Genomic DNA, 25,611 nt, shown 5'->3' with positions numbered 1-25,611 from the left:
CTTTTGTGAAGAGTAGTGGTAAGTCATATTGTGAAAAATGCAAGAATGTTGGTCAAGTTACATTCTTATGAGAAATTCAAATGGCAATGTTAGTGCAAAATTTTTTTGGGATACCTATAGATGGTGCTAAAAAGAATGCCATTTGGGTGCCAAAAGTCTTGGTCACTAACGTTCAAGGACCCAGGAAAGTTTAGGTACCTAAAAGAGTTACTTCTTTTTTTAGGTGAATTACAAGTCCGGAGGAAGACATTGGGTGCTTGATAGTGGGTGCGCTCAACACATGACCGGAGATCCAATGATGTTTTTTCTCTCTAGATGAGAATGTGGTTGGCTATAGTGACATCATCTTTGGTGACAATAGCCGGGGCAAGTCAAAGGAGTTGGTACAATTCCTATCTCAAGTGATTATTCTCTTTCAAAAGTATTGTTGGTTGATTCAAGGACCAAGCATATTGATATCCGTCATCATTTTCTTAGAGATCATGTGAACAAGGGTGATATCAAGATTGATGGTATTGGCACAGATGATCAATTAGCCGATATATTTACCAAGCCTTTGGATGAATCTCGGTTTTGCAAGTTGAGAAATGAGCTTAATATCATTGACTTCTCAAATGTGGCTTGAAAACTAGCACATGTGGCATATGGTTCTTTCATGCATTCTTTGTTTCTATTTTCTGAATTTTTGGAGCATTTTTGAGCCATTTATGAGTTTTCATGGTTTAACTTGATTTATTTTGGATTTCTTGTTGAAACTTGCTCATATGAGCCTTTGGATGGTGTTCATGCAAGTTTTGAGATTTTAGGAATTTTATATGAGTAATGATCCCAAATTGAAGTTGAAATTGAGAAAATTGACAAAATTCTGGGCTGACTGAAATTTGGTAGAGCGGACAGTCCGCTGGTAATTGGCGGACAGTCCGCCGTTCATGAGACTTGTTCACCAGACGCTCTGCAGAGTTGTTCTCAGCCGCAAAATTACACTGCGGACGGTCCGCCAAAGGAACGCGGACGGTCCGCCTGTGTTGGGAAGAATTTACCAGAGGCAGTTCCAGTCGGCTGTTAGATCAATTTTTTCAGAGGCGGATGGTCTGCTCCAAGGGTCGCGGACAGTCCGCTGCTGCGCAGAGCAGTGGGGTCAACCAGAATTGACTTATATAGAAGGGTCCCTTTCCTTTTCCCCCACCAACCCGCACCAAACCTTCAAAAGCTCTCTCTCTTTCTCTCTCAAGCATGTGGGGGAGACAACAAGGTCGAAGCTTTTTGGTGTGGTTCCCAGACGGTCCGAGCACATCCCCGTACTCTTCTCAAGATTGTACATCATGTCCTCTCGGTATTTTGACGAATCCCTAACTCTTGTTCTTGGATTTCTTCATTGGAAAGAGTTAGGTTTAGGTGCTCCGATCTGTTTTTGGACCATGGATTCTTGAAAATATTTGGGGGATCTTGTTACTAGTGATGAGGAGATGCTATGGTTAAAATTTGGTTAGTGGATTTGAATCAAAACTCAAATTATGGGTAAATCAAAGTTGGGGGCGATTCTTATGTTCCTGCACGAAACAGATGGGTCGCGGACGGTCCGCCATGGTGGTTCAGTGAACCGTGGACAGTCCGCGTTCAGAAGTGCGGACGGTCCGCGTTCTGGATGCTCTCTTCTGAATCTCTCTGCGATCCCCCTCTTTGACGGCGGCTTCGGGGTATATATAGGCGGTTCTGGTCGGTGGTTTTGGTAAAACACAGGCTAGGGTTGACAAATACTTCGCGCTGAAGAAAACTGAGGCCGATTGGGCCTGGAAATGGGCTAGGCCGGCCGACTTAGAGGGCCCCAGGCCGGCCGGCCTGGGCCCTTTCTGGCCCCTTTCGGTTCCATCTTTCGCGTGCGACCTCTTCTCCTTATTCCTCATCTTAGCCCAGTTGTGACCATGCGTCAAAACATCTCCGAAAATGTCCAATTTCTTGCCAAAATACAACATGCTCCAAAATCCAGGACAAAATTGAAAATGGTCAAGTTCGGGTGCCAAGTGGTGGGTTAGTACATGAATCATCCCAAAGAATTTACCAAAACCACTCCTAATCATATAATAAAATGGGTACTTAAGGAGCGCCAACATTCCCCCCATGCTTAGCTTTTGCTCGTCCTCGAGCAAATCAAATCATCAAGTCCTTCCATGGGTTGCTCGAGAGTTCTCAAACTGCAAAATTTACTTATGCAAACAAGTCTAACAATATTTCTTCAAACAAAGGTCAGAGGAGCAGCGAGGATAATCATTTCATGGGCGTTTAAAAACTCATCCAATATTACTCCACGACTCTTACCTTTAATCGGCAACTCGAATATCGACAACACTTGCTTTTCTTGCCATCCTTGGAGGTTTTTTCTTTTTGTTTTTGTTTTAGTTTTTAGAAGCAAAATACCCTGCAACAAAGTTTAGACCAAAAATTCTTGCACAAGTCCTTTCATGTCTCTCGATATATGTGGCTATCCTATTATTATTTGCAAACTCTCATCTCCCAAAAGTCTCTCAAGTATAAAGTGGGGCTATAGGTGAGGCTAGCAAAGTATATACATATATTGTCAAGTTAAGAAAATCTTCTAATGATTGCTTACCTTCCGAACCAATGATCATGAGAGTTTCTTCATAATGTAAGGGGTTCGAGGGTAAGAAGATTTAGAATGGTGAACATGTGCAAAGGCATACAAAAAGATTGACTTCAAGGCACAAGTGGCGTCCTCGTTGTCGGATTGCACATGGTTGGAATTGAGGATATTGTTCAAACAACGAGGTGATATCTCTTTGCACTTCTCTAACCATAGAATCCCTTCATTTATTCTTTTCTTCTCTTCTTCTTATTATTTTTTTCTTTTCCTTCTTTCTCCCGAATTTTCCTTCTCTTTTCCGAACCTTTTTCATAGGACAATTTCTATAAAACATAGATACGCAAATCTCCAAAGTGGCTACCTGAATTTTTGGAGCCCGAGCCGAGGCCAGAGGGGCCTAGGCCGGCCGGCCCAAGGGGAGTAGGCCGGCCGGCCTCGGGCTTTCCCAGGTCGGATTCGGTCCATCTTTCCAGTACTCCTTCCTTTCTTCGTCCCAAAATTATGTTTTATACAACTCATGCGCAAGAATAGAACATATCCTCATAATTGGGTTGTGGTCAAGGAAAAGGATAATAAACAAGATAATCTCTGGTCCGGGTTTTGGAATCCGGTAGATTTCATGAGTTGTTCCAATGAGGAATTCTCATTACCGAATATTGACGTGGCTAGTAATTTAGAGATGAAAAATACGGACATGATCATTGCTAGAAATTAAAACTCCCAAGAGAAAGAAATCCTAACTCAACTCAATGTACATCCAATACTTATGGTGGAATGAATATAGCTTGTGGATGATAGGATTTTTACTCTCAACTTGCCAAGAACTTGATCAACCTTATGTTTGTAGGGGTTTTATTATTTTTATGAAATTAAAGTCCTCCAAATCATGCCTTATTCGCAAGCGTAATCAAAACCAAGCGCTAGATCAAAGCTCAAGTGTGGGTATTAACATGGATGAATAATTTACTAAGCTCCACAAATACGAATTAATTTTCATGATAACGCTCGTGAACAATTGCTTTAAAGAAAATAAAGTAAAACTGAATGCGTAAATAAAATTGCACGATCCAACAAAAAACAAAAGACTCTTTTTATTTTGTTTTCATGACTCAACACTAATTTAAGACTCACTCTCACACATGCGAAAAATAAAGCACACAACTAGACTATGACTCTCACAAACGAAATTAAAGACATGCACACGACGAACTTTCGACTAAACAAAGACTAACAAAATTCAATCTACGAGCCGTCACACCTTTCCCCCCATGCTTAGATTATGCGGCGTCCTCGTCGCAATGATATAAAAGACGGGTGTGACGCTCGTCGGCGTTCTCATCGGCACCTAGGGCAATTGCATCTAGGGCGCCCTCCTCCTCCTTGCTTTTGTAGATCTCTGACCATCCCGAATAACTTCTTTATGTTGCGGAGAAGGAAGTTGTAATCTCCTTCGACCAAGCGCTCGATGTCGTCCATCCTTCGATCCATTGCCACGATTCGATCGTGACACCTATCGATGGTGGAGCGGAGATCCGCAATTTCATTGCGGCACTTGAAACAGCACCCGAAGTGATGGCCGCCATGGTTAGGGTCGTCGTCCTCGGGCTCGTCGTCGTCCTTCTTCTCTTTGCCGCTATCACCTCCGGAGGGGTCGTCTTCCTCCCTTCTCTCCTCTTCGGTCCACCCCGGTCAATCATCATCATAGTCACGACCGGTGGCGCCCCATGAACTGGGGCTCATGTAGCTCTCCCAATCGCTGTCCCCCGCATAGTCCTTCGGCTCCGAGGTGTGCTCGATGTAGTTTTTCCTTTTAACTCCGAGAAGGCGCAAGGAACGCCTAGGTGCGGGTGGCTCTTTGTCTTGTCGCTTCTCGCCCTCGTCTTCATCGCTGAAGACGACGACCTCCCTTTGGGCTTGAGCTAGCTTCTCCTTGCACCACAGAGGGCCCTTCCCTCCGACGCTCATCCGTGCTTGGGTGTTAAATTTCTTCGGAGGGGCCTTCGCTTCACATCGCTTTGCTTCGACAAGGAGGGACGGCGCACCGGTCGCCGAGATGGGGCTAGGCATCTGCTGGTTTGGCATGGGGGTGTCGGGTGCCATGCCCCTCTCCTTGATCTCCATTGCTGCAATCATGGGTCTTGCGCTCGCTGGAACGGCCATTGTTGATGTCTCTCACGAGGTGGTGGTGTAGATTGAAAAGTATGAGAGAATAGATCTAAACCGCGCCTCTATTTAAGTCCTGAAAAGACTTGGACGAGAAGTCCAATATCTCTGCGTATTTGGCATGCGAAATCTATAAGACACGGGTTAAAAATTTCCTTATCTCGTAGCTACCAAAAATCTAGACCGAAACGCGTACAAGGAGGCTCAGGCCGGCCAGCCTAGGGGTGTTGGGCCGGCCGGCCCAGGGGTTTTTTCGGCCCCCTGGACTCCAACTTTTTTCGAGGTGCCCACCAACAAATTATGAGCCTATGTTTTACTCAAAGTTCATCCAGAATAAAAATAAAACTACAAAAATAAAATCTAAAAGAGAATATTTACAAACTTACCTTGCTTAACGTCGTTAGGCTTGACGTTCCGGTTCCTCATCCATGCTATATATGTCGATGTAATGAAGGGGCACGACGTCGAGCTCCAAGAATACCTTTAGTCGCTGTCCGTTCACCACATATTGGTCGCCTTTCACATCCATGATTGTCACCACTCCCGTGGGTGAAACCGAGTGTATGACGTATGGTCCATCCCATTTGCTTTGCAATTTTCCTTTGCCAAAGAGTTTGAATCTTGAATTGTAGAGTAGGACCTTGTCTCCTTCTTTAAATTCCTTGTTTTGTAATTGCTTGTCGTACCATCTCTTCATCCTTTCTTTGTAAATTATTGCACTATTGTACGCTTTCAATCTTAACTCCTCCAATTCGCTTATTTGGATTCTCCTTTTAATTCCAACGGCTTCCGCATCAAAGTTCATTTCCTTCATCGCCCAATACGCCTTATGTTCTAGCTGAACCGGCAAGTGGCATGTTTTTCCATAAACAAATTGATAAGGAGTCATACCAATCGGGGTTTTGTGTGCCGTACGATATGCACATAGTGCATCATCTAGTCTCTTCGACCAATCTTTTCCTCCTTTTATCATGGTCTTCTTTAAAATGTCCTTCAATTGCTTCTTCGAAGTTTCCGCTTGTCCATTTGTTTGGGGGTGATAAGCCGTGAACACTCTATGTTCAATTCCCAATTTCTTCAAGCATTTACCAAAGTCTTTACCCGTGAAGTGTGTTCCTCCGTCGCTTATCAAGATTCTCGGGACGCCATATCGAGGGAAGATAACCAATTTAATCATGTGTATGGACTCCTCCGTCGATGCCTTTCGACATGGCATAGTTTCAACCCACTTAGAAACATAGTCCACCATCACCAATATATGCTCAAACCCATGTGAGTTCACGAATGGTCCCATGAAATCGATTCCCCAGACATCAAATAGATCTATTTGCAAGTTGTAGTTCAACGGCATGGCATTCCTTTGCGAGATATTCCCCGTCCTTTGGCATTCTGGACAAGTCGAAACAAATCTTTTCACGTCTTCATGCATCTCAGGCCAATAGAATCCACTAGCCCATACCTTAGCTTGAGTTCTAAAGTGCCCATAATGTCCTCCATATCCTGACGAGTGACACTTTCTTAGAACTTCTTCACGTTCCTCCCTCGGTATGCATCTTCTTAGGACTCCATCTTCTCCATATCTATATAAGTATGGTGGATCCCAATAGTATTTTCTTCTTTCCGCGATCACTCTTTTCCTTGCATTCTTGTCCAAGTGATCCAAGGGCATCCCTTTTATTGCCCTTATTATATCATTCATCCAACTATCTTGGTCGAGAATTCTATATAGTTGATCATCTATCATTTGATCCTCGATAGGTTCTTTTCCATCATCTCCATGGTTCATCCTTGATAGGTGGTCGACCACAACATTTTCTGCCCCTTTCTTGTCCCTTATCTCCACATCGAATTCTTGTAGCAATAGGATCCATCGAATCAAGCGTGGCTTAGCATCTTTCTTGGACAAGAGATACTTGATTGCTGCATGGTCGGTATAAACTATCACCTTAGAGTTTATTATGTATGATCTGAATTTTTTGAAGGCGAATATCACGGCAAGCAATTCTTTCTCCGTTGTTGCATAATTAACTTAGGCTTCATTGAGAGTCTTGCTTGCGTAGTAGATATCATTTACCTTCCCCTCTTTCCTTTGTCCAAGAACGGCTCCTACGGCGTAGTCGCTTGCATCACACATGATTTCAAAAGGTAGATTCCAATCCGGACGTTGCATGATAGGAGCACTTATGAGAGATTGCTTGAGTGTTCGAAAGGCGTGAAGACAATCACTATCGAAGGTGTATTCCACATCTTTTTGGAGAAGTTGTGTCAATGGCTTGGTGATTTTTTAAAAATCCTTTATGAACCTCCTATAGAATCCGGCATGACCGAGGAAGCTCTTCAAAGATTTGATGTTCGTAGGTGGTGGCAATTTCTCCACGGTTTCTATCTTTGCTTTGTCCACCTCTATCCCTCTCTCGGAGATAACATGACCGAGAATAATTCCTTCTTTCACCTTGAAATGACACTTCTCCCAGTTGAGCACAAGATCAACCTCTCCTCATCTTTTAAGAACTTTCTCCAAATTTGCCAAGCAATTATCAAAGCTAGTACCATGCACCGAGAAATCATCCATGAATACCTCCATAATCTCTTCTATGAAATCTGAAAATATAGCCATCATGCACCTTTGAAAAGAAGCGGGCGCATTGCACAATCCAAAAGGCATCCTCCAATATGCAAAAGTTCCATACGGGCAAGTAAATGTGGTCTTATGTTGATCATCCGGATGAATAGGTATTTGAAAGAATCCCGAGTATCAATCAAGGTAACAAAAGTGTGAATGATTTGCCAACCTTTCTAGCATCTCGTCAATGAATGGTAGTGGAAAATGATCCTTCCTCGTTGCCTTATGCAATTTTCTATAATCGATGAACATCCTCCATACCGTGATGGTTCTTTGTGGTATCAATTGCTCCTTCTCATTTTTCACAACCGTGAGTCCTCCTTTCTTCGGAATGCAATGCACAGGGCTTACCCATTCACTATGTGGCACGGGGTATATTATTCCGGCATTCAACAATTTGATAACCTTCTTCTTCACCACATCACGCATAGCATGGCTCAACCTTCTTTGATGCTCTACGACCGGCTTGTATTGCTCCTCGAGTTGTATACGATGTGTGCAAAAAGCGGGGATAATGCCTTTCAAGTCATTAACCGAGTAGCCAATCACCTTTTTGTGCTTATTTAATAAATTCAGCAACTTCTCCATCTCTTTCGGGCTCAATTCGTCGCTAACAATCACCGGAAAAGTCTTGTCATCTCCCAAAAATTCATATTTCCATCTCTTGGGGAGTGGCTTCATCTCAATATTGGGAGCACCATCCTCTTCTTGATCTAATTCTCCAATGTCTTCAAATTTTTCTTCCTCCAAATTCCCGTGTTGCGGCTTCAACTCTTCCATTGTTTTCACTAGTTCTCCATCTTGATCGTCTTGAGCGTCCCCATTCTCCAAAGCGCGTTGGAGAGGATCCCTGAAAGAATCAATGAAGCGAATGATCTCTACCCCTTCATTATCAAGAGGTAGAGGTAAAGCACGAGACAGTTTTGAATGAAATTTGAAAGTGTGCTTCTCTCCATCTAGATCAAAAGTGACAATCCCTTTTCCAACATCTAGAATAGCATTTACTAATTTGAGAAAGGGTTTTCCAAGTATTATGCTTTCATGTTCATCATCACTAGCATTAATCACAAAAAAGTCGGTAGGAATTTCTTTACCCGCTATGGCAACATTTAGATTTCTAAGCACTCCTAGCGGTTTGATTAATCTACCATCTCCCATGATCAATTTAATGATTGTAGCATCTAGGTTCGGTGTTTCGTTAAAAATCTCAACATAAACCTTGGAACTCATCACACTAACAGGGGCGCCAACGTCACATAAAACATTGCAACATTTTATTCCGTCTATCTTGCAATCAACACGAGGTGTGGGTGATGGATTACCTTCGCCTTGATCATTTCCAATCGCATATACTTGGGCTATGTGCGCGTAGGGTGATGATTCTGATTTTACTCCCATGATCCTTTTGACCTCCAGCACTTCGTCCAAGTCAATCTCTTCCTCTTTTTCTTCAAAAAGTTTCCGAATAATATCACCGGCCGAGTCCTTGCCAAATGTATATCCCGTGTGATTATCCGGTGGGAAGTCTTCCGCTATCACCTTCGCCATTCCTCGCTGATTTGGATGTGGTCTTGCTTTGTCGAACAATCTTCTGAAATCAATTGGTATCCAATCCATTTGCTCTATTTCCCTTAGCGATTTGGCGGTGCCCAAGGTTCTTCCTTTCTTTTCCGGGTCGTCTTTCGTTGCACTCCGGATCGATGCTCCTTCATCGTGGTTTGTCTCTATGAATTTCCCATGCTTCGGTTATTCTTCCCTCACTTCCGATGTCTCTTTTTTGAAAATTCCAGCAAGCACCCACACTTGAGATTCTTCTTCGGAGCTTGCCGAACATCGTTCTTCCCAATCTCTTCGCATGGCCGCACCCTTGCTGATTTTTTGTAGGAGTTGGGCGGCTTCCGTGAGTGTTTTCTCCATGAGATCTCCTCCTGCACACATTTGAACAAACTGTATGCACTCGGGGGTTAGGAAAAGTAAAAGGTATGCAAGAGTACTTCACTGGAAAATCCGAGCTTCGGTCCTTGTTCAATCAATCCATTGAATCTATCCCATGCTTGATCTATCCCTTCTTCTTCTCCTTGCGCGAAGTTGATCACTTGCATCCGAATATGTTGAACCTTGCTTAATGGAAAGAACCGCTCGCAAAATTTCTTCATCAAGTCATCCCAATTTCCTTTTACCTCGAAGGATGCAAGTGCAAACCATCTTCTCGCTTCTTCCGCAAGTATGGGAAAAGATTCCATCTAAACCAAGCTAGCGGAACTACGTCTTGTTGTACCGTGTTGCATAGCATTGTGAACCACTTGATATGTCTATATGGGTTGTCCATCTCATCTCCTCTAAAGGGGTTTGCCGCCGCCATCTTGATGATTTGAGACTTGATCTCGTACTCGGTGGCTCGCAACACCGAATCTGATTTTTGCATGTCGAAGTCCTCCGATCACGGGCTTGCATAATCCCTTAGTGATTTTTCTCCTTCCTCCATGTGTTGAATGAGATGGGCCATCTAGACAATAAAAAAAAAAACAGAAAACAAAAATTTTCTAGGGAAAATGTTAGGTGTTAGTAACCAATAAAATTAATACAAAGTTAAACGTAGCAAAATCGCTTGTTCCCCAGCAACGGCGCTAGAAAAGCTTGTTGACGCTCCTTAGAGCGCCAATTTACGTACCGCAAGCGCACGGATCGTGTAGCTTTTCCCTTAGAGTATTCCCCTAAGGTTTATCAATCCACAGAATAAGTGTATTACTATGCTTAACTAAGCACTAATGATGTTGGTAAAAGATCTATATTGAGTGATTGAGTGTGAAATAGATCTAATCTAACCAATCTAATCCAATCTAGACTAGTGAGCATTGATAGGTTTGTGCACAAGATATGAAGAGCATTTGTCCATAGGGTCTAGGATCACTAGAGATGTAATCGCCAAGCAACGAAGAACGGATTTAATCTACCAAAGGTGTGTTCCAATATTAAAACCTTTCCCTCCCGCATACTGTCACTACACGAGGATAATCGGTAACGAATCAACAAGAACACGATAGTTGATGTAATCTAAGTAAACCATGCAAGAGCAAAGCAAGCCCAAAGCCAAGTCGCGAACTATTAGACATCATCAACAAGAATCGTGATAGATCAATCTCATAAAGGATTCGGCAATTACAACTCAAGATCTCCTTACAACCCCATGAACAAACGAGGACTTTACCCCATGAAGCTAAGCGAAGCGTAGTCGATCATGGTGACGAAATCTCCGGCAAGGGATGGATCCCTTGCTGTCCTCCAACTTGCAGCGGCGCCGAGGGACGATGAGGCCTCCGGTGTCGTCTTTCTCTTGTGTATAACTCGAATGGATCTTTGAAACTCGTCTCTGGATGCTCTCTTCTGAATCTCTCTGCGATCCCCCCTCTTTGACGGCGGCTTCGGGGTATATATAGGCGGTTCTGGTCAGTGGTTTTGGTAAAACACAGGCTAGGGTTGACGAATACTTCGCACTGAAGAATACTGAGGCCGATTGGGCCTGGAAATGGGCTAGGCCGGCCGGCTCAGAGGGCCCCAGGCCGGCCGGCCTGGGCCCTTTCTGGCCCCTTTCGGTTCCATCTTTCGCGTGCAGCCTCTTCTCCTTATTCCTCATATTAGCCCAGTTGTGACCATGCGTCAAAACATCTCCAAAAATGTCCAATTTCCTGCCAAAATACAACATGCTCGAAAATCCAGGACAAAATCGAAAACGGTCAAGTTCGGGTGCCAATTGGCGGGTTAGTACATGAATCATCACGAAGAATTTACCAAAACCACTCCTAATCATATAATAAAATGGGTACTTAAGGAGCGCCAACAATGACTACCCCACGTACTATGAGCCTGCACATCTTGGTATTGCTAGAAGCTTTGGGGGAATTCAGGGTCTGAGGCATCATCCTGTTGTGATAAATAAAATTGCCAGAGTCACTTTCATGCCTAAGAGTGGCAACAAAGACAAAATCAGAGGTCATTATTGGAATGTTATCTCTCATGTGATGAATGGCAACAGAATTAATGTCATTTCACTCATCATGGATCAGCTAGCAGATCTGAGACTCAACATGGAGATGAACCTTTACTTTGCTCCATACATCATGTCAATCATCAAGGCCAAGACCTCTTTTAGAGGTATTTGTGAGTGCAAGCACACTCCTTTTAGGCCATTCAAGAATGACAATACTTTTCTTTTGAGGCCTTTGACTCCTTTCCCTGGAAATGATATGGATGCTGAAGCACAAGGGCAGGATGGTGATGATGATAGTGATGATGATGCTCACATAGGAGCAGCTGCAGCTCAGCATTCTATGCCACCACCACATCCTCCAGTACAGCAGCAGTGGGCTCCTCCAGCTGGCTACTTTGACCCTTACTTTGCATCCATGCAGGAGAGCATGTCCTCTCAGATTGCGGGGTTGGCCAGTCAGATGCAGAGTTAGATGAACCTCAACTTCCAAAACATGCAGCAGCAGATGTTCCAGCCCATGATGGCTCAGATGCAGGGGGTTCAGCAGAGTTTACACTCAGACATAGCAGCTCTTGACTCACGCTTTGAGGATTTGCCTTCTTCTGAGTAGTTTGAGCAGCTTGAGCAGAGACAGCAGCATCTAGAGCAGTGCTTTGATACTTTCAGCACAACCTTCACCGGGTTTTCTGACCACTTCTACTCAGTGTTTTCGGCTCCAGTGCCGCCTCCAGAGTTCTACCCTCACCACCCGTTCTACCCACCGCCACCTCCTCCACCGCCGATGGATTGACGTTCTTGACAATTGATGCCAAAGGGGGAGAACGAGATTTGGAGTGCTTGGATCTAGGGGGAGCTCATGGACTTCACATGGAAATCATTCGCTTTCGGCTTCCGCTTGCTACTCGTGTTTATTTGTGTTGAACTATTGCATTACATGTTTATGATTTGCGTCTTGCATGAACTCGGTTTGTGATTTGTGATTGGATTTGAACATTTGGTTTGTAATGTGTGATTAACTATGTTGATTTGTGTTACTCTTATCTACTTATGTTCATCTTGTGGTTGTGAGGTTGTGCAAACTAAGCTAAAATTCACACACACACACACACCCACACCCACACACACACACACACACACACACACACACACATATATTGTATCTTGTATGCCTCGATTTCCACTTGTAGGGGAAACTCCGTCAAAATTTCCAAATTTCATATATATGTGCTGTTGGTATTCATTCAAATTTATATGCACATATCAAGGGGGAGTTCTCTCTACTCATCGAACTTGGTGAATTTATTCATACCATATTCTGAAATTTTCAAGAAAAATGAGTAAGTTCTTCCAAAGTTCAATTCCAAGTCCACCTTATGCCTAGTGTATAAAGTTGACTTAAATACTTTTATCACTCCAAAATTTAGTATTGTCATCAATTACCAAAAAGGGGGAGATTGAAAGCATCTAGGCCCCTAATTCGTGTTTTGGTAATTAATGATAACGATTTGTGGATTAACAATTTCATTCGAGATAATGAGCATAGGTTGATCCAGGGATGAAAGGGATTTGGTTGTGAACGTGTGAAGTTTGGAGATGATATGCAAAGCTCGGGCTCAAGGCAAAGGTATAAAATAGGGCTTTTGTATTTTACTGGTCACAAGGCGTTTAGTGGATGAAAAGTGACCAGATTTGTTGGATAGATAGCCGTACTATCAGGAGGGGTTGTGTACTCGTGCTTGACGGGTCTTTAGTGCCATTTTGCTCAAAATGTCTAGGTGCATGCATGAGGGCTAACGACGCTTTGACAAGATTTGAAAAGAACAAGTTTGAGAGCTGACTGCACAAGCGCGGACAGTCCGCTCCCTGGAGCGCGGACGGTCCGCACCCGTACCAGAGAGCATGTTTGGCTCTGGTGGAAATTAGATGTGACTGGTGGACAGTCTGGCCCAGGTGGGCGGACGGTCCGCCGCTCTAACTCAAATTGTACCAGAGAGGGTGTTTTCTCTGGTTGAGGCGATGATCTGTGCGGCGGATGGTCCGCCCCTGGGGTGAGGACGGTCGGCCGGCTATTTGACAATTTGTACCAGAGACATTGTTGTCTCTGGTAGTTTTCAAGGATGAACGGTGGACGGTCCGCCCCTGGGGTGCGGACGGTCCGCCAGCTAATTTCAAAGTTGTACCAGAGACGATGTTCGTCTCTGGTGGTGTGGAACACATAACTGCGGACGGTCCGCCACTGGGGCGCGGACGGTCCGCCAGGGCTGTAACGAGCGGATAGTTCTGACACACACTAAATGCACTCTAACTCACTGGTTTATAACTGTGGACGGTCCAGTTTTTGAACCGCGGACAGCCCGCGACTTCGCAGAAAAGAGTGTAACGGCTAGTTTTTGAGGGGATGTCTATATATATCCAATGCCCGGCCATTGGGAGGCTCTCTTGGCCATTTGGACTGCATACTTGACACTATAGAGCTAAGGCATCCCTCTCTCACACACACTTGCTTAGAGATTGCATTCTTGAGAGTGTGTGGGCTTCCTAGTGCATTGCATCAAGAGTTTGAGCTTTGTGGCACTAGGGAAACTTCAAGCAAGCGTCATCGACTTGTTACTCTTGGGAGTTGCCACTCCCTAGACGGCTTGGAGAAGAGGATTTCGTGGAGCTCCTCCAAGGAGATTGTTGAGGAGCCCCGATTTCGATTGTGAGAGGTCTTGTGCTCACCTCACCGGAGTGGTGAAGAGCAACTCTAGTGGAATCAAGGTGTGGAGCGGTTCCGTGATTCAAGCCGGCTCAAGATCAAGAGGTTCTTGATAGAGGAGCGGTTGATTCTTGGAATCCACCTCAACGTGGATTAGGGGTGACCGGCAAGTCATCGACACCACAGGATAAATTCATGTGTCAATCTTGGTTACCTCTCTTGCTCACTATAATTCTTGTTTTTACTTTGAGCAATTTACTTTACTAGAGCTTGATTTGTATCTTGTCACCCTAGGTTGCAAACCCATCTAGAGATAGTAGTAGCATGACATAGGGCTTTTCTTTGTTACTAATTAAATTTCTCTAGTGTTGTTGGTTTTAGATTTTAAACCGCCTATTCACCCCCCTCTAGTCGGTGTTCTTGATCCTACACCGCCCCAGAAGAAGGCTCACCCCGCGAGTAGCTTGTTCCGAAGCCACCCTAGAAGAAGCCCCCCAGTCCCTTTGGCTTAAGTTGTACCCTTAATTGTGGCCTTTGTATCCGGATGTGTAGTACGCGTTTTGGCCTTGCCCCAGTGTTGTACCCCCTTGCAGTAATGAAGTTGCTTGTGCTTGTTGTTTGCTAGTCTGTATGCTTGTGTGTGCTTTTCGGCAGAAGGTGGATTCTGCCTTTTCAAAAATACGAACTAAACAACTTAAACATCACTTAATCCTAATCTCAATCTCACAAAGACTCTACCTAATCTACAGATGGCTTCCCGAAGCGGTTCGAGGGCCTCCCACAACCGGACCCCTACAGCCGCTGGCGCGAGAGGATAGCCTAACGGACAGGACCCTCTTCAGAACGAACAGCAAGTGAGCCAGAACGGAGGAGGAAACCAAGGAGAAGCGCCACTGCCACCACCTCTAGCTTTCAGGGACATGGCATATGCGATAAGTAATTAGACCCTCATACTGGAAGCCCTGGCCAATGCACTCATCAACAAGCGGCCACGAGAATAGACCATGAATGACAAGCTGACAGCTTTCCTGAGAACCAAGCCACCCACCTTTGCCGGATCCAGCAACCCCTTGGAGGCAGATGACTAGCTGCGTGTGATCGAAAGGAAGCTCAAGCCATTCGAATGCCAAGACCGAGACAAAGTTCTTCTGGCAGCTCACCAACTCACCGGAACTGCCTTAGCTTGGTGGGAGAACTACTGTGCCGCTGCCGAAGATGCCACCACCATCACTTGAAACGAATTTGTGAAAGAGTTCCGCAGCTACCATATCCCCGCAGCCACCATGAAGCGCAAGGCGGATGAGTTCCGCGCGCTGCAACAAGGGAGCATGTTTGTGGAAGAATACACCTACCAGTTCATGGAGCTCGCCCGCTTTGCACTAGAAGAAGTGGATAAGGATGAAAAGAAGTAGGACATGTTCAAGAAGGGATTAAGCCCAGAACTCTGGACCTTGCTTACCCCTCAGATATACCCAGACTTCAATACTCTGATGAACATGGCCATCCTCACAGAAAGGGCCAAAGCTGAAGAAAGGAGGGAAAATAAGCATAAGTTCCTAGAAAGCAAGGCCCGCCAGTAGGACCGCTTCCAGAAACCAAGGAGGTCCAGCTATACTGCACCAAGATCTCATGCCCCAATGCAGTACAGAACCCAGTCACAAGTGACAGGTTCCGAGGCCCCTAACACACAGTTCAGAAGCCAGAACACCATGAAGGCCCCTCAGAGCAGTGCCAGCCAAGTCACCACCAACAACAACAATGCTAGGGCATGTTTCAACTACCGTGAGACAGGGCATTACATTGCCAACTGTCCATATGCCAAAAACAAGCCTGCTGCATCAGTCTTCGCCAACTCGGTGAATGGACCTAGGCCACCGGTGTCCAGAGCCAATCGTGTCCCCGTCGGCAGCAACAACAAGGGCAACAACAACAATCAGCAGCCTTATGAACGAGCCCGCGTCAACCACATCAACGCGCAGGAGGCTCAAGGGGCACAAGGAGTGGTACTAGGTGAGTTCCTAGTCAGCTCAACTCTGGCAACAGTACTATTTGAGTATGGAGTATCACACTCATTCATATCATCAAGTTTTGTGGATAAGCATAAAATACTTACGATACTACTAAAAACACCCCTATTAACCCGAATGCCTGGAGGTGACATCAAGTGTCAACTAGGTTGTTTACAGGTAAGGATCAATTTAAGTGGGGTAGAATTCCTAGCAGACCTAGTGGTACTTAAGTCTAAGGGAATAGACGTGATCCTTGGAATGGACTGGTTAAGCCTACACAATGGTCTCATATGTTGTACTGACAAGATGGTACACCTAACGAACTCAGAAGGAGTACGATTGACCTGCCATACCCGGAGAAGTGGACCAGACCCAATGATTTTTAGCATGGAAGCTAAGACCTTGGAAGGAGTTCCAGTAGTAAATGAGTACCCAGATGTTTTCCCTGAAGAACTTCCCGAAATGCCACCAGATAGGGATATAGAGTTTGTCATCGGCCTTGTCCCTGGAACCTCTCCTATAGCCAAGAGACCCTATAGGATGGCAGCCTCTGAATTGGCGGAATTAGAAGCAACTGGAAGAACTACAATGAATCGACTTCATCAGACCAAGCTCGTCGCCTTGGGGAGCCCCCAATCCTATTTGTCAAGAAGAAGGATAGGAGTATGAGGTTGTGTGTAGATTACCGGGCACTGAACGAAGTTACCATCAAGAATAAGTACCCCCTCCGTGGGTGTGGTTGGACTTGCTGAGTACGTTTGTACTCACCCCTTACTTAATTTTTACAGAGGAAGATCCAGACTTTGTTCCCGAGGACGTTGAGTAGGGGTTCCATTCTGCACCCAACCTTGCCTGTGGATAGGGTCACCCGCAGGAGCTCCGTATGGCGTAAGACTCTGATGACCTCTTCGTAGTTAATATTGTTGTTTAGGTTTTAGTTGTTATCCTCGCGATAGTGGCGCTTCATTGCCCATTACCGCGTCGAGTTGTACGGTGATGTACCATCTGATGTAATAAATATGTTATCAGCCTTCTGGGACTGATATTGTATCACATTTAAGTCTTCTCTTATGAGGGGACACTTCACTGCAGCTCCCTCTCGGGGCCACGGAGGGCGGCATCGATGCTGGTGGAGATCGCGGAGCTGGTCAGGCGCTAACGGTGGAGGTCGTCCAGGAGGTCCTCGGCGTCGGCCACGACGGTGGCGAGCCAGGTGCAGCTATAACGACAGACGTAACAATCCAGGTAACGGAAGCAAACAGGATGGTAAATAGCTGTAATGTTCAATCTTTTGATGGTATCTATTTATAGTAGAATCTTTTGATGGTATATATCTAAAGTTTGGTTCTTTCAATGGTATGGATCCAATTTTGCCGGCAGAATATGGAGTATCGGCGGCTCAATTGGCAATGTGATTTGGACGTGTCCCAGGGCGTCGGCGGTCGCCGCCCTACACCTCGCTATTAATGTCTTAGGCCAATTTCAGTGGAAGTGTTATAAGAGTGTTATGAACATTAAATTTACTAACATATACCAATAGTATGATAGAGGAGAGAAGAGTGTCATGAAATGTGAGAGGAGTGTTATCACCATGACACTCCACTGACACAGTTCTCAAGTTTCCAGCCTTGATAACTGTGTCGATGACACTCCCACGAAGACTAGCCTTAACTACGCCCCCTGGAGCCTGCTGGTTTGCTATTAACGTCTTAACGACGTCCCCGGAGCCTGCTGGTTTGCAATGTGGGGAGTGAACGTGCGGGGGTTCAGCTTTGACCCGTGAATCTCAATATGCCAAGGGCAGCCATTTTCAGCATGCCTGACCTGTACGTGGTCTGGTTACGACCCAGCTAACCCGGTTAACCGGCCCGGATGAAACCGTGTTAGCAGGCATGCACGGGTTGGTCTCACTCTGGTTCCTACCGACAAACCCGTTCACAAGCAGCTAAATATCTAATTTGACAACCAATCTAATCAACAATGATGAGGGGTGAGAGAGGAAGCAATAATCGGCAATGATGAAGCTGTGTAATGCTTACAGACGGCAGTGGCACCTTGCTCACAGCAAGCAAGCCCCATGACGTCCCCGTTGCTACTTCCTCATGCACGCCGTTGTCTGACTCCAGTCTGCCCCGCGAGAAGAGCGCCACGCTCATGGCAACCCATGAAAACTGTCGAACCCGCTGGTTTTTAAACCGTCCAGATGACTCCCTCATGGTTTGGATTGGGTTTTAACCAAAAACCAGCAAAACCAGACCATGAACAGGGTGAAGCATGCCACCCTATATATGCCACCCCATACTTCAGTTCGTGCTGACTTGATGTAACAAACCTATCAATTATTCAACTTCATGGCAGTACCGGATCAGAAAGTTTTCTTGCGCAATCTTTGCACAGTACAGAGATCTATAAAAGCATTAGAAATCTAGAATATCCATCCCACAACCAGCTCGGACTCACTTTAGAGTCTCGTAGCGTGTGTGTGGACTCACTCAAAAAGCCTTGCAAAAAAAGAAGAGAAAAAAAGATAGAAGACTCACTCTAAAACAACCACCCCACAACCAGCATTCGAACTAGCAGTTCCAACCTAGCTTTCAAAAACTAAACATAAACATACGTAAGGCAGTGACTAGCGGATACATATGCAAGCTCAAATCCAGGAACGCGATATCTATACAGAAATGCACATAGAAGTTCTGATAGCAATAGCCATTTAGAAAAGTACTAGGCAATAAGCATCCTCCAGACCGTACAAAACAAGAATACTGGTATGTTAACCCAAACATATGGCTCGCAGGCCAAAACCTCCGTCGTCAGTACCTAGTACGACAAGCTACTCTCATAGGAAATCATACTATAGCAGACAAAAATCAAGTTCAACTTGTCCTGATAAAACGACTCCAAAACTCTGTCGGGGATAAGATGCACCACATGAACGAACCATGGTAAGCAAGCTCATCTTTTCCTAACAAAACGAACTCTGAGCTCTAGGAGCGCGAGGACGAACCAGCTTCGGTTGTGGTAGCAGCTGGCGGCACCTTATCATCACTATGGCCACTGGCAGGTGGGATGGTTGGGGGTAGCGGTGGTGGAGGTGGGGTGATCTTGAACCGAATCAGCATGACAGTCATGTTGTCCCTCCCTCTAGGGGTTGCTACGCAGTGTGTAAGAATGGCCTCACAGATGTACGCCAGGCTTACGTCCTGGACAACAACAACAAATGTTAGGGCAACAGCGATAAAAGATGAACAAGATGCAAAGCATGCTATACTATTTGAGTGTAAACTGTAGATTCCAATAAGGTAGTAGCTAAGATAAGAATGGCAAAAGCACACCACTATCCATGTAAAGAAAAAAATTGACTGCTACACAGAAGGGATAGTAGTTTGCACGTACTGTATATGTTCTCAGTAAATAATAAGCACACCGTGCAGCAAATCTTATTTAGAATCTAATAACAAAATGTCCCCTTTTCTTTATTCATCATTGCCCAATCAAGCAAACATGTGGAGAGAGAGAATACTCACAGAAGCTAAGTACATCCTTACAAAATCAACTGCTTGCTGGTTTGTCATGCAATCCCTACAAGGGCATGAAGAGATGTCATAAGGAAATTAAGAACATCAGTGGATACTACTCAGGTTGGCCGGAAGCCACAACTTAACCAGTATGTTTCATTAAGTACCGATGTTACCTAGAGTCCCAAACCCAGAATGATAAAATTCATGTTCTTCAAGTAAGTTCTTCCATAATAAATCAAATATTTATGATGATCATTTTTAACAAATTAACTTGCAAAATTATCTCGACTCAAGAGCTGCGAAACATAAACATGCAGAGGATTGGTTGATTTCACCCTGCTGTAACTCTGACCCCTGTGGGCCCATCACATCAAACTCTGGAAAGGAACTCTGTAACAGTTGAGAAACCATACAAAATTATGCATGGTGGTGCAGTGGCTTAGTCCAAAGCAATCCAAATTTAACTGAATCAAAATCTACAAATCTCTTGTGGACAATTTGAATAATATTCTATATATGAACTTGGAAGAAACAAGTGCGTGGAAGATAACTGTCATTTCAACTTGATGTATTCTGCATGGAATCATGGACACTGAAGCAAACCATAATAGAACAATGCGCCTGTGTATTTTAACTGAAAACTTACCAGATTCCATCACATGCTAAAATAAGAAACTGGGCATCATGAGTTATATCTTCCTAACAAACAAAGGATAATTTTCCATTAGATGATACCTAGCTGGATAAAATCATACTCTACTGACACAAGTTAGTAACACTTACTGTGCGAACTTCAGGAAGGGCAGTAATTGGTTGTTGTAGGGGAGATAAACCTTCGACATCCTTGTACGTCATGTCACCTGAAATGTAAGGAAGTAAAACACTAATTACAATACATCGAAGTATAATCCCACAACCACCCAAAAAGGTAGGCAGAACTATACCAAGTGATCTTGAGATCGCAATTCCTTCATCAATACGAGGGATATTTCCTCTAGCTTCAGTTACAGTAACACTACGTCCTGCACTTTCTATTCTTACTCTTTCGCCCGGGACATCTGGTTTGAAATCGGTGGATAACGCAATTGGCTTTGCAAACAATGGAAATAAATAGAGTATTTAGGCAACGTTAGACATGCACTATTAAAAAATGTCATGCTGATTCTGTATCAGGTGAATGCAAGCAGATCAGTTGCCTCACATGATCATTCCTTGAGAGTACACAACGAGAATCACCAGCATTCGCTACAATGATGTGGTTGCCTCTAATGAGAACCACACATGCGGTACATCCATCTGAAATTGGCCCATCATAGGGAGGCTTCTGAAAAACAAAGAAGATATGGAGTAAACATGACATGTTTCCATATGTCGGATTTTATAAACAGAATAGTTGAGTTAGCACCTCCGCCCAACAGAAACGAAAACGACTGCTGTGGATAGCCTTTTTATAGTTTTCCCAATATTCATTACCACCATATTCACATAATTCCTTTGCTGCCTTCCTGGTTTTCATCTTCTCATCCATCCTGCAACAGTTAAGTACGAACAATGATTACATATTTCTTATTTGCATCTGAAACAAGTTCAACTATCAACTGTGAACAAAGAATGTAGCAATATCGATCCTTTTTCATCCACTATAGTAACCAAGAGGGAGCTAAGTTCTGTGATCTCAAAATATAAGATGCATTAAGTTAGAGAGCTACAGAATTTTTCAAACCTTAAGAACGTTCTCTGAAGTGCAGCAATGGGATCATGACCAAAGTCCGCATGTTTGCGAAGCTCATTGTGTAAGTGTTTCGCGCAGTACTTTGAAACAGCAGGTCCTGAAACAGAACATCAAATAACTCATGTATCATGGTAAATGGTGTATGTTGCTAAAAACAAAATAATGAGTCAACAGTAATCATGAATGCATAGAGTATCATATATCAAAAGAAAGCAATGAACTCAGATTGTTAAACAGCTAGCCTGTCTGCTGGCCTCATGCATTTAAAACTTATTCAAGGGGATTATATGTTGAAGATCAAACCTCCATGGCCATCATAAACACCAAAGAATGATGTGGCAGTTACAGCATCAAGATTTAAAACAGCTTTGTGCTGCAGAATAAGTAGGCTACACATGAGTCTTCATTGTTTAGCAGCAACGAGTAGCAAGTCAATCATGTATATTTCGTATAACTATGCTCCCTATGATATACAAAGGCTGGTAGATTACTCACAGCATCTTCCATATTGTCACGGTATCCTTGCATAGCTGACACGGCATAAGAAAGTCTTCCATTCTCACCACTCTCAGTAGCCATTGCTGTCACAGGCACACTAAGTGCTGCCATAGTGGAGCTTGATATCCTGTGGCACAGTAGTGTGAGTACAATATCCTAAAAATCCACATGAAGAAATTTTTAGGAGATGGACAAACAGACATCAGATGCAGAATTGCAGATAAAAAAAGTACTAGAAAGCATTGATGGGATACAAATAGAAAGATTCATTAGCAACGGCATTTCTTATACTATGAAAAATTAGGATCTCATGGAGAAAGAAACCACAGATACACATATGCCATTACTTGCAGTGCTCTATGCAGAACTCGTCTTCTCTTGCCCCCATATTTCCAAAGAACAAGGAAAAACAAAGACAATCTTGACCCGCAAGTTAACTGCATTTTGCGATAACAACATGCAAAGTTTCACAAATCCAAAACACAATAGCAAGTTTCAATGTGGCCGAACCACCGAACATGTTCAACTTGCGTGAATACAAGCAACGGGGCAAACATTTCTAACAGGAAGGAGCTAAATAGCGATGTGCCACTGCACAACACCCTTGGCAAGAAATTATAGTAATACCAACCACGCGTCAAGAAATACCACCCATTGAACATACAAAAACCAAAGGCGGAAAGAGGAAACAGGCAGTTTGCACTTGCAGCGCATGCTAGCACCCAACAACAAAAACGATCAGACATCGTTGTGCAAAGCAAAATGGAAAGACGGAGATCTAACAGATCTAGCAAAGGGGTTCAGGGAACAAAGCAAGGAAACATGTAAAGGAGACGGGCAGAGACCATCTCTGCCGCACGCACAGTGGTGTCGAGAAGATCAACAGAAAAAAGCTATATATATATATATATATATATATATATATATATATATATATATATATATATATATATATATATATATATATATAGGGTTGTTCAACTCCACACGTTTCTAAAACCCTAAAACCGCATGAAGAAACAGTGATCACTCATGCATACGGGCAGATAGATAGATACCAAAACAACAACAAAAAACAAGGGAGATCACGAGCAGATTTGTCCACGAGCTTATTTGACGCGCATAAGCAGTAGCAAGATCGACAGGCTAAGAGGAATTAAGAAACGAGTGACGAGAGGAAGACAGTATAATTTTCGAGGAAATGCGAACATAGAGATCACCATGGAGTCGCAGTGCTCACCCGAATAAACCACTCCGAAAAGCAACAGCAAAACGAACACAGAAAACGCAACGACAGAAGCGAAACCCGAAGTACGAACTGCTCAACCGCGCAAAAAGTTTTGGATATCCAAGGGCCTCAAGGAGAACTAACAGCTCCCAAACGAAAGTGATCACCAATACTGCACGATTCCCACATTATGAGCGCAGAAAAACAACTAGGGGAGCCGTCAAGAGATCGGCGATGAGACAAACCAGAAGAACCAGCACACCGAAGTTCCAAAGAGGCAGGCGAAGGCGAGCGAAGATCGCCGCCATGATGGAGCCGCTGGTGTCCCCGCTAGCAACGGCTTCACCCCTACAAAACACCGCGACAGCAAACCAGCAACGGAGAAGCACCAAAAACATGAAGGACCAACCCACAACAAGACCAAAATCACCAGGCCAAAACCTCTCAATGTTTCGCAAACCGAGAAGCACCAGCACATCGAGAACGGAATCCGCTCCACGACCAGGAGAAGCATGTAGCAGCAACATTTGAAACACCACAGCGAACATGCACGGGAGCAAGACGAAAACGTAGCGCGAGAACAGAGCAGGAGAAGAAATCTTACGGGCTTCGGAAGGAGTAGCAGGAGGATGAGGGTTTTTTTTGGGGGGGGGGGGGGGGTTGTGAGGCAGAGATGAACAGAGAGAAACGCTAGGGGAAGAGAGAGTGGAGGAAGGAGTAGAGATCGATCTCACCTTCCCTGGCGGCCCTCGCAGGAGAGGGAGAGAGAGAGAGGAGGGAGGGGGAGAGAGAATGCGGTCGGCGTCCATGCAAGGGAAGAGAGGGGGCACTTTATACCCAGCGCCACCCACTCCACGCCTCCCCGGCCCCGCTTGTTTCTTCGTCCGGTGGCTCGGCTCGCCTGGCTCGGCCTCGGCTCCGGCTCGCCACGCTGGACCAGTTCCCGCCGCGCGCATGGTGATTTCCGATTTGCCTTTTACCGCCTTGTCTGGACCTGCCCAATCAGGAAGGCGGTTAGAAACTAAATCCAGATTCCAGTGTCATCAATAGCAAACCGTGTGCAATACAGAAAGTATGGTTCTGCAATTAATTGTGTTCGGTAATAAGCAATTAATCATATGATCTGTTCGATTTTAAACCCCGGTGATTTCCAGATTTCGAACGGAAACAACACGGGTGCCGCATCGCAAGCTGCCGTCACGCTTCTTTCTCGGAGGCCACTTCTCTGATCTCGCTACTCTGATCTTTTTACAGCGGCCTCCTTTTTGACCGAGACAGCTGTTTTGTTTGGTTTTTTTGTCTTGTGTTACTTTGACCGCTAATTACGGTGTCAAATAAAATCAATTTACAAAACCAACTTCAGAACCCGCGCTAGTGACCCTAAAGAATCTAATGAGACCTTTATCTGCGCGACTAGAGGATGGTTACTGTAGCATCACTGTAGCAAATCATCAATTAATTACCGTCATTAGATTCGTCGCAAAAAGTTACATTCATTCCTAAAATTTTTTTTACAAATAAACTTCATTTAGTACAATATATATGTGAAATTCTCTTTTCGAAAAGAGTGCGCGCCAGAAATCTTGCCAAACCAAACAAGGCCAGCTGTAGCACATTCCCCTCCCCATTTATTTTCTTCTCGTTTATTTTTTCGGGCAGAATATTCTAGAACCAGGGGAAAATATCTCGACAAAAGCGAGATTTGCTAGGTCGATCTCTGATCCGATGCGGATTCAACTTGGTAGCCCAAATTGTCATGACAAACTTCAATCAATCTACCAATGGCATTGTGAAGAACAGCGTCTAGATTAGCAAACTGGCATGACTCTAGTGAAATCAGGATGTGGCTTAATGATTGGCAGAGATAACAAGCGTCGAAGTTCTAAAAAAAATATGATAGCAAACGTAAACGGAAAGTGAGCACGAGGAAAGCTACGCTACGAGACGCCATCACGCCAAGGCATGACTGGGGGGATTCGTATCGAACAGCTAGCATAATCAGCGACAGAAATTCGAAATTCAAATTGTCTCGCGGTGATATGGGTTTGGGTCCAGGAGTATATACCTGCTTGGGCGGTTCCCGATTCCGCACGTGCGGCGCGCGTGCGGCGTGCACGAGGCGAGACGCAGCGGTGTGCCGCGGGCGGCCGGGCGGCAAGGCGGCTGGCTGGCACTCGGCGCGCCCCGCGGCGAGCAACCAGCGCGCGCACGGGCGGGAGGTGCTGCACGGGACGTCGCGGCGCCGGCATCCGGGACACGGCCCAGGCGCTCCGGGAGCGGCAGCAGCTGTGGGGGTCCGGCGAGACGGAGGGCCGGCGGCGGCGGGTGCCCGGCCAGCGCTGATGGCTCGCAGCTTGGCGGGCCAAGGACAACAGCAGCGACGCGGTGGCGGTCCCCCAGAGCGCCGCGGACCACGCCGGAGCCCAGCAGCCTGCCCGCGTTGCGGCGGCGGCCCAGCATTCCGGCGCCGCGGAGCTCACGCGGCGCGCCGGCACTCGGCCGAACTGCGGCACCGCTGCGCCATCGGTCGCGAAGCGATGGCCGACGGGAGG

The 25,611-nt window shown here is 45.1% G+C and overlaps 1 protein-coding gene across 1 annotated transcript; it reads right to left on the bottom strand.

The window, feature by feature from the left end:
* Nucleotides 1-18,819: 18,819 nt before the first annotated feature.
* Nucleotides 18,820-25,519, bottom strand: LOC120681194 (probable protein phosphatase 2C 42). The gene is made up of 11 exons (XM_039962716.1): nucleotides 25,125-25,519; nucleotides 21,829-21,958; nucleotides 21,637-21,706; nucleotides 21,325-21,430; nucleotides 21,007-21,130; nucleotides 20,803-20,925; nucleotides 20,546-20,690; nucleotides 20,385-20,461; nucleotides 20,248-20,300; nucleotides 19,608-19,662; nucleotides 18,820-19,283 (listed from the first exon to the last, which is right to left on the bottom strand). Exons 1-11 carry the CDS (start codon nucleotides 25,517-25,519, stop codon nucleotides 19,068-19,070), a joined length of 1,494 nt encoding a protein of 497 aa, XP_039818650.1. The 3' UTR covers nucleotides 18,820-19,067.
* Nucleotides 25,520-25,611: the final 92 nt, after the last annotated feature.

Source organism: Panicum virgatum, chromosome 7N (assembly GCF_016808335.1).
Source record: "Panicum virgatum strain AP13 chromosome 7N, P.virgatum_v5, whole genome shotgun sequence".
Taxonomy (NCBI): Eukaryota; Viridiplantae; Streptophyta; class Magnoliopsida; order Poales; family Poaceae; genus Panicum; species Panicum virgatum.
The sequence above is the reverse complement of the archived record's forward strand: the minus strand, read 5'-3'. Positions and strand labels throughout refer to the sequence as shown.

Bases quoted from the DNA above. Each gene is read 5' to 3' on its own strand.
- LOC120681194 (XM_039962716.1), bottom strand. From the start codon at position 25,519: ATGCTGGGCCGCCGCCGCAACGCGGGCAGGCTGCTGGGCTCCGGCGTG. The intron at 21,707-21,828 runs GTGAGTAATCTA...CTTATTCTGCAG, and splicing joins GTGACAATATGGAAGATGCT to CACAAAGCTGTTTTAAATCT. The intron at 20,926-21,006 runs GTGCTAACTCAA...TTTGTTTTTCAG, and splicing joins TTCGTTTCTGTTGGGCGGAG to AAGCCTCCCTATGATGGGCC.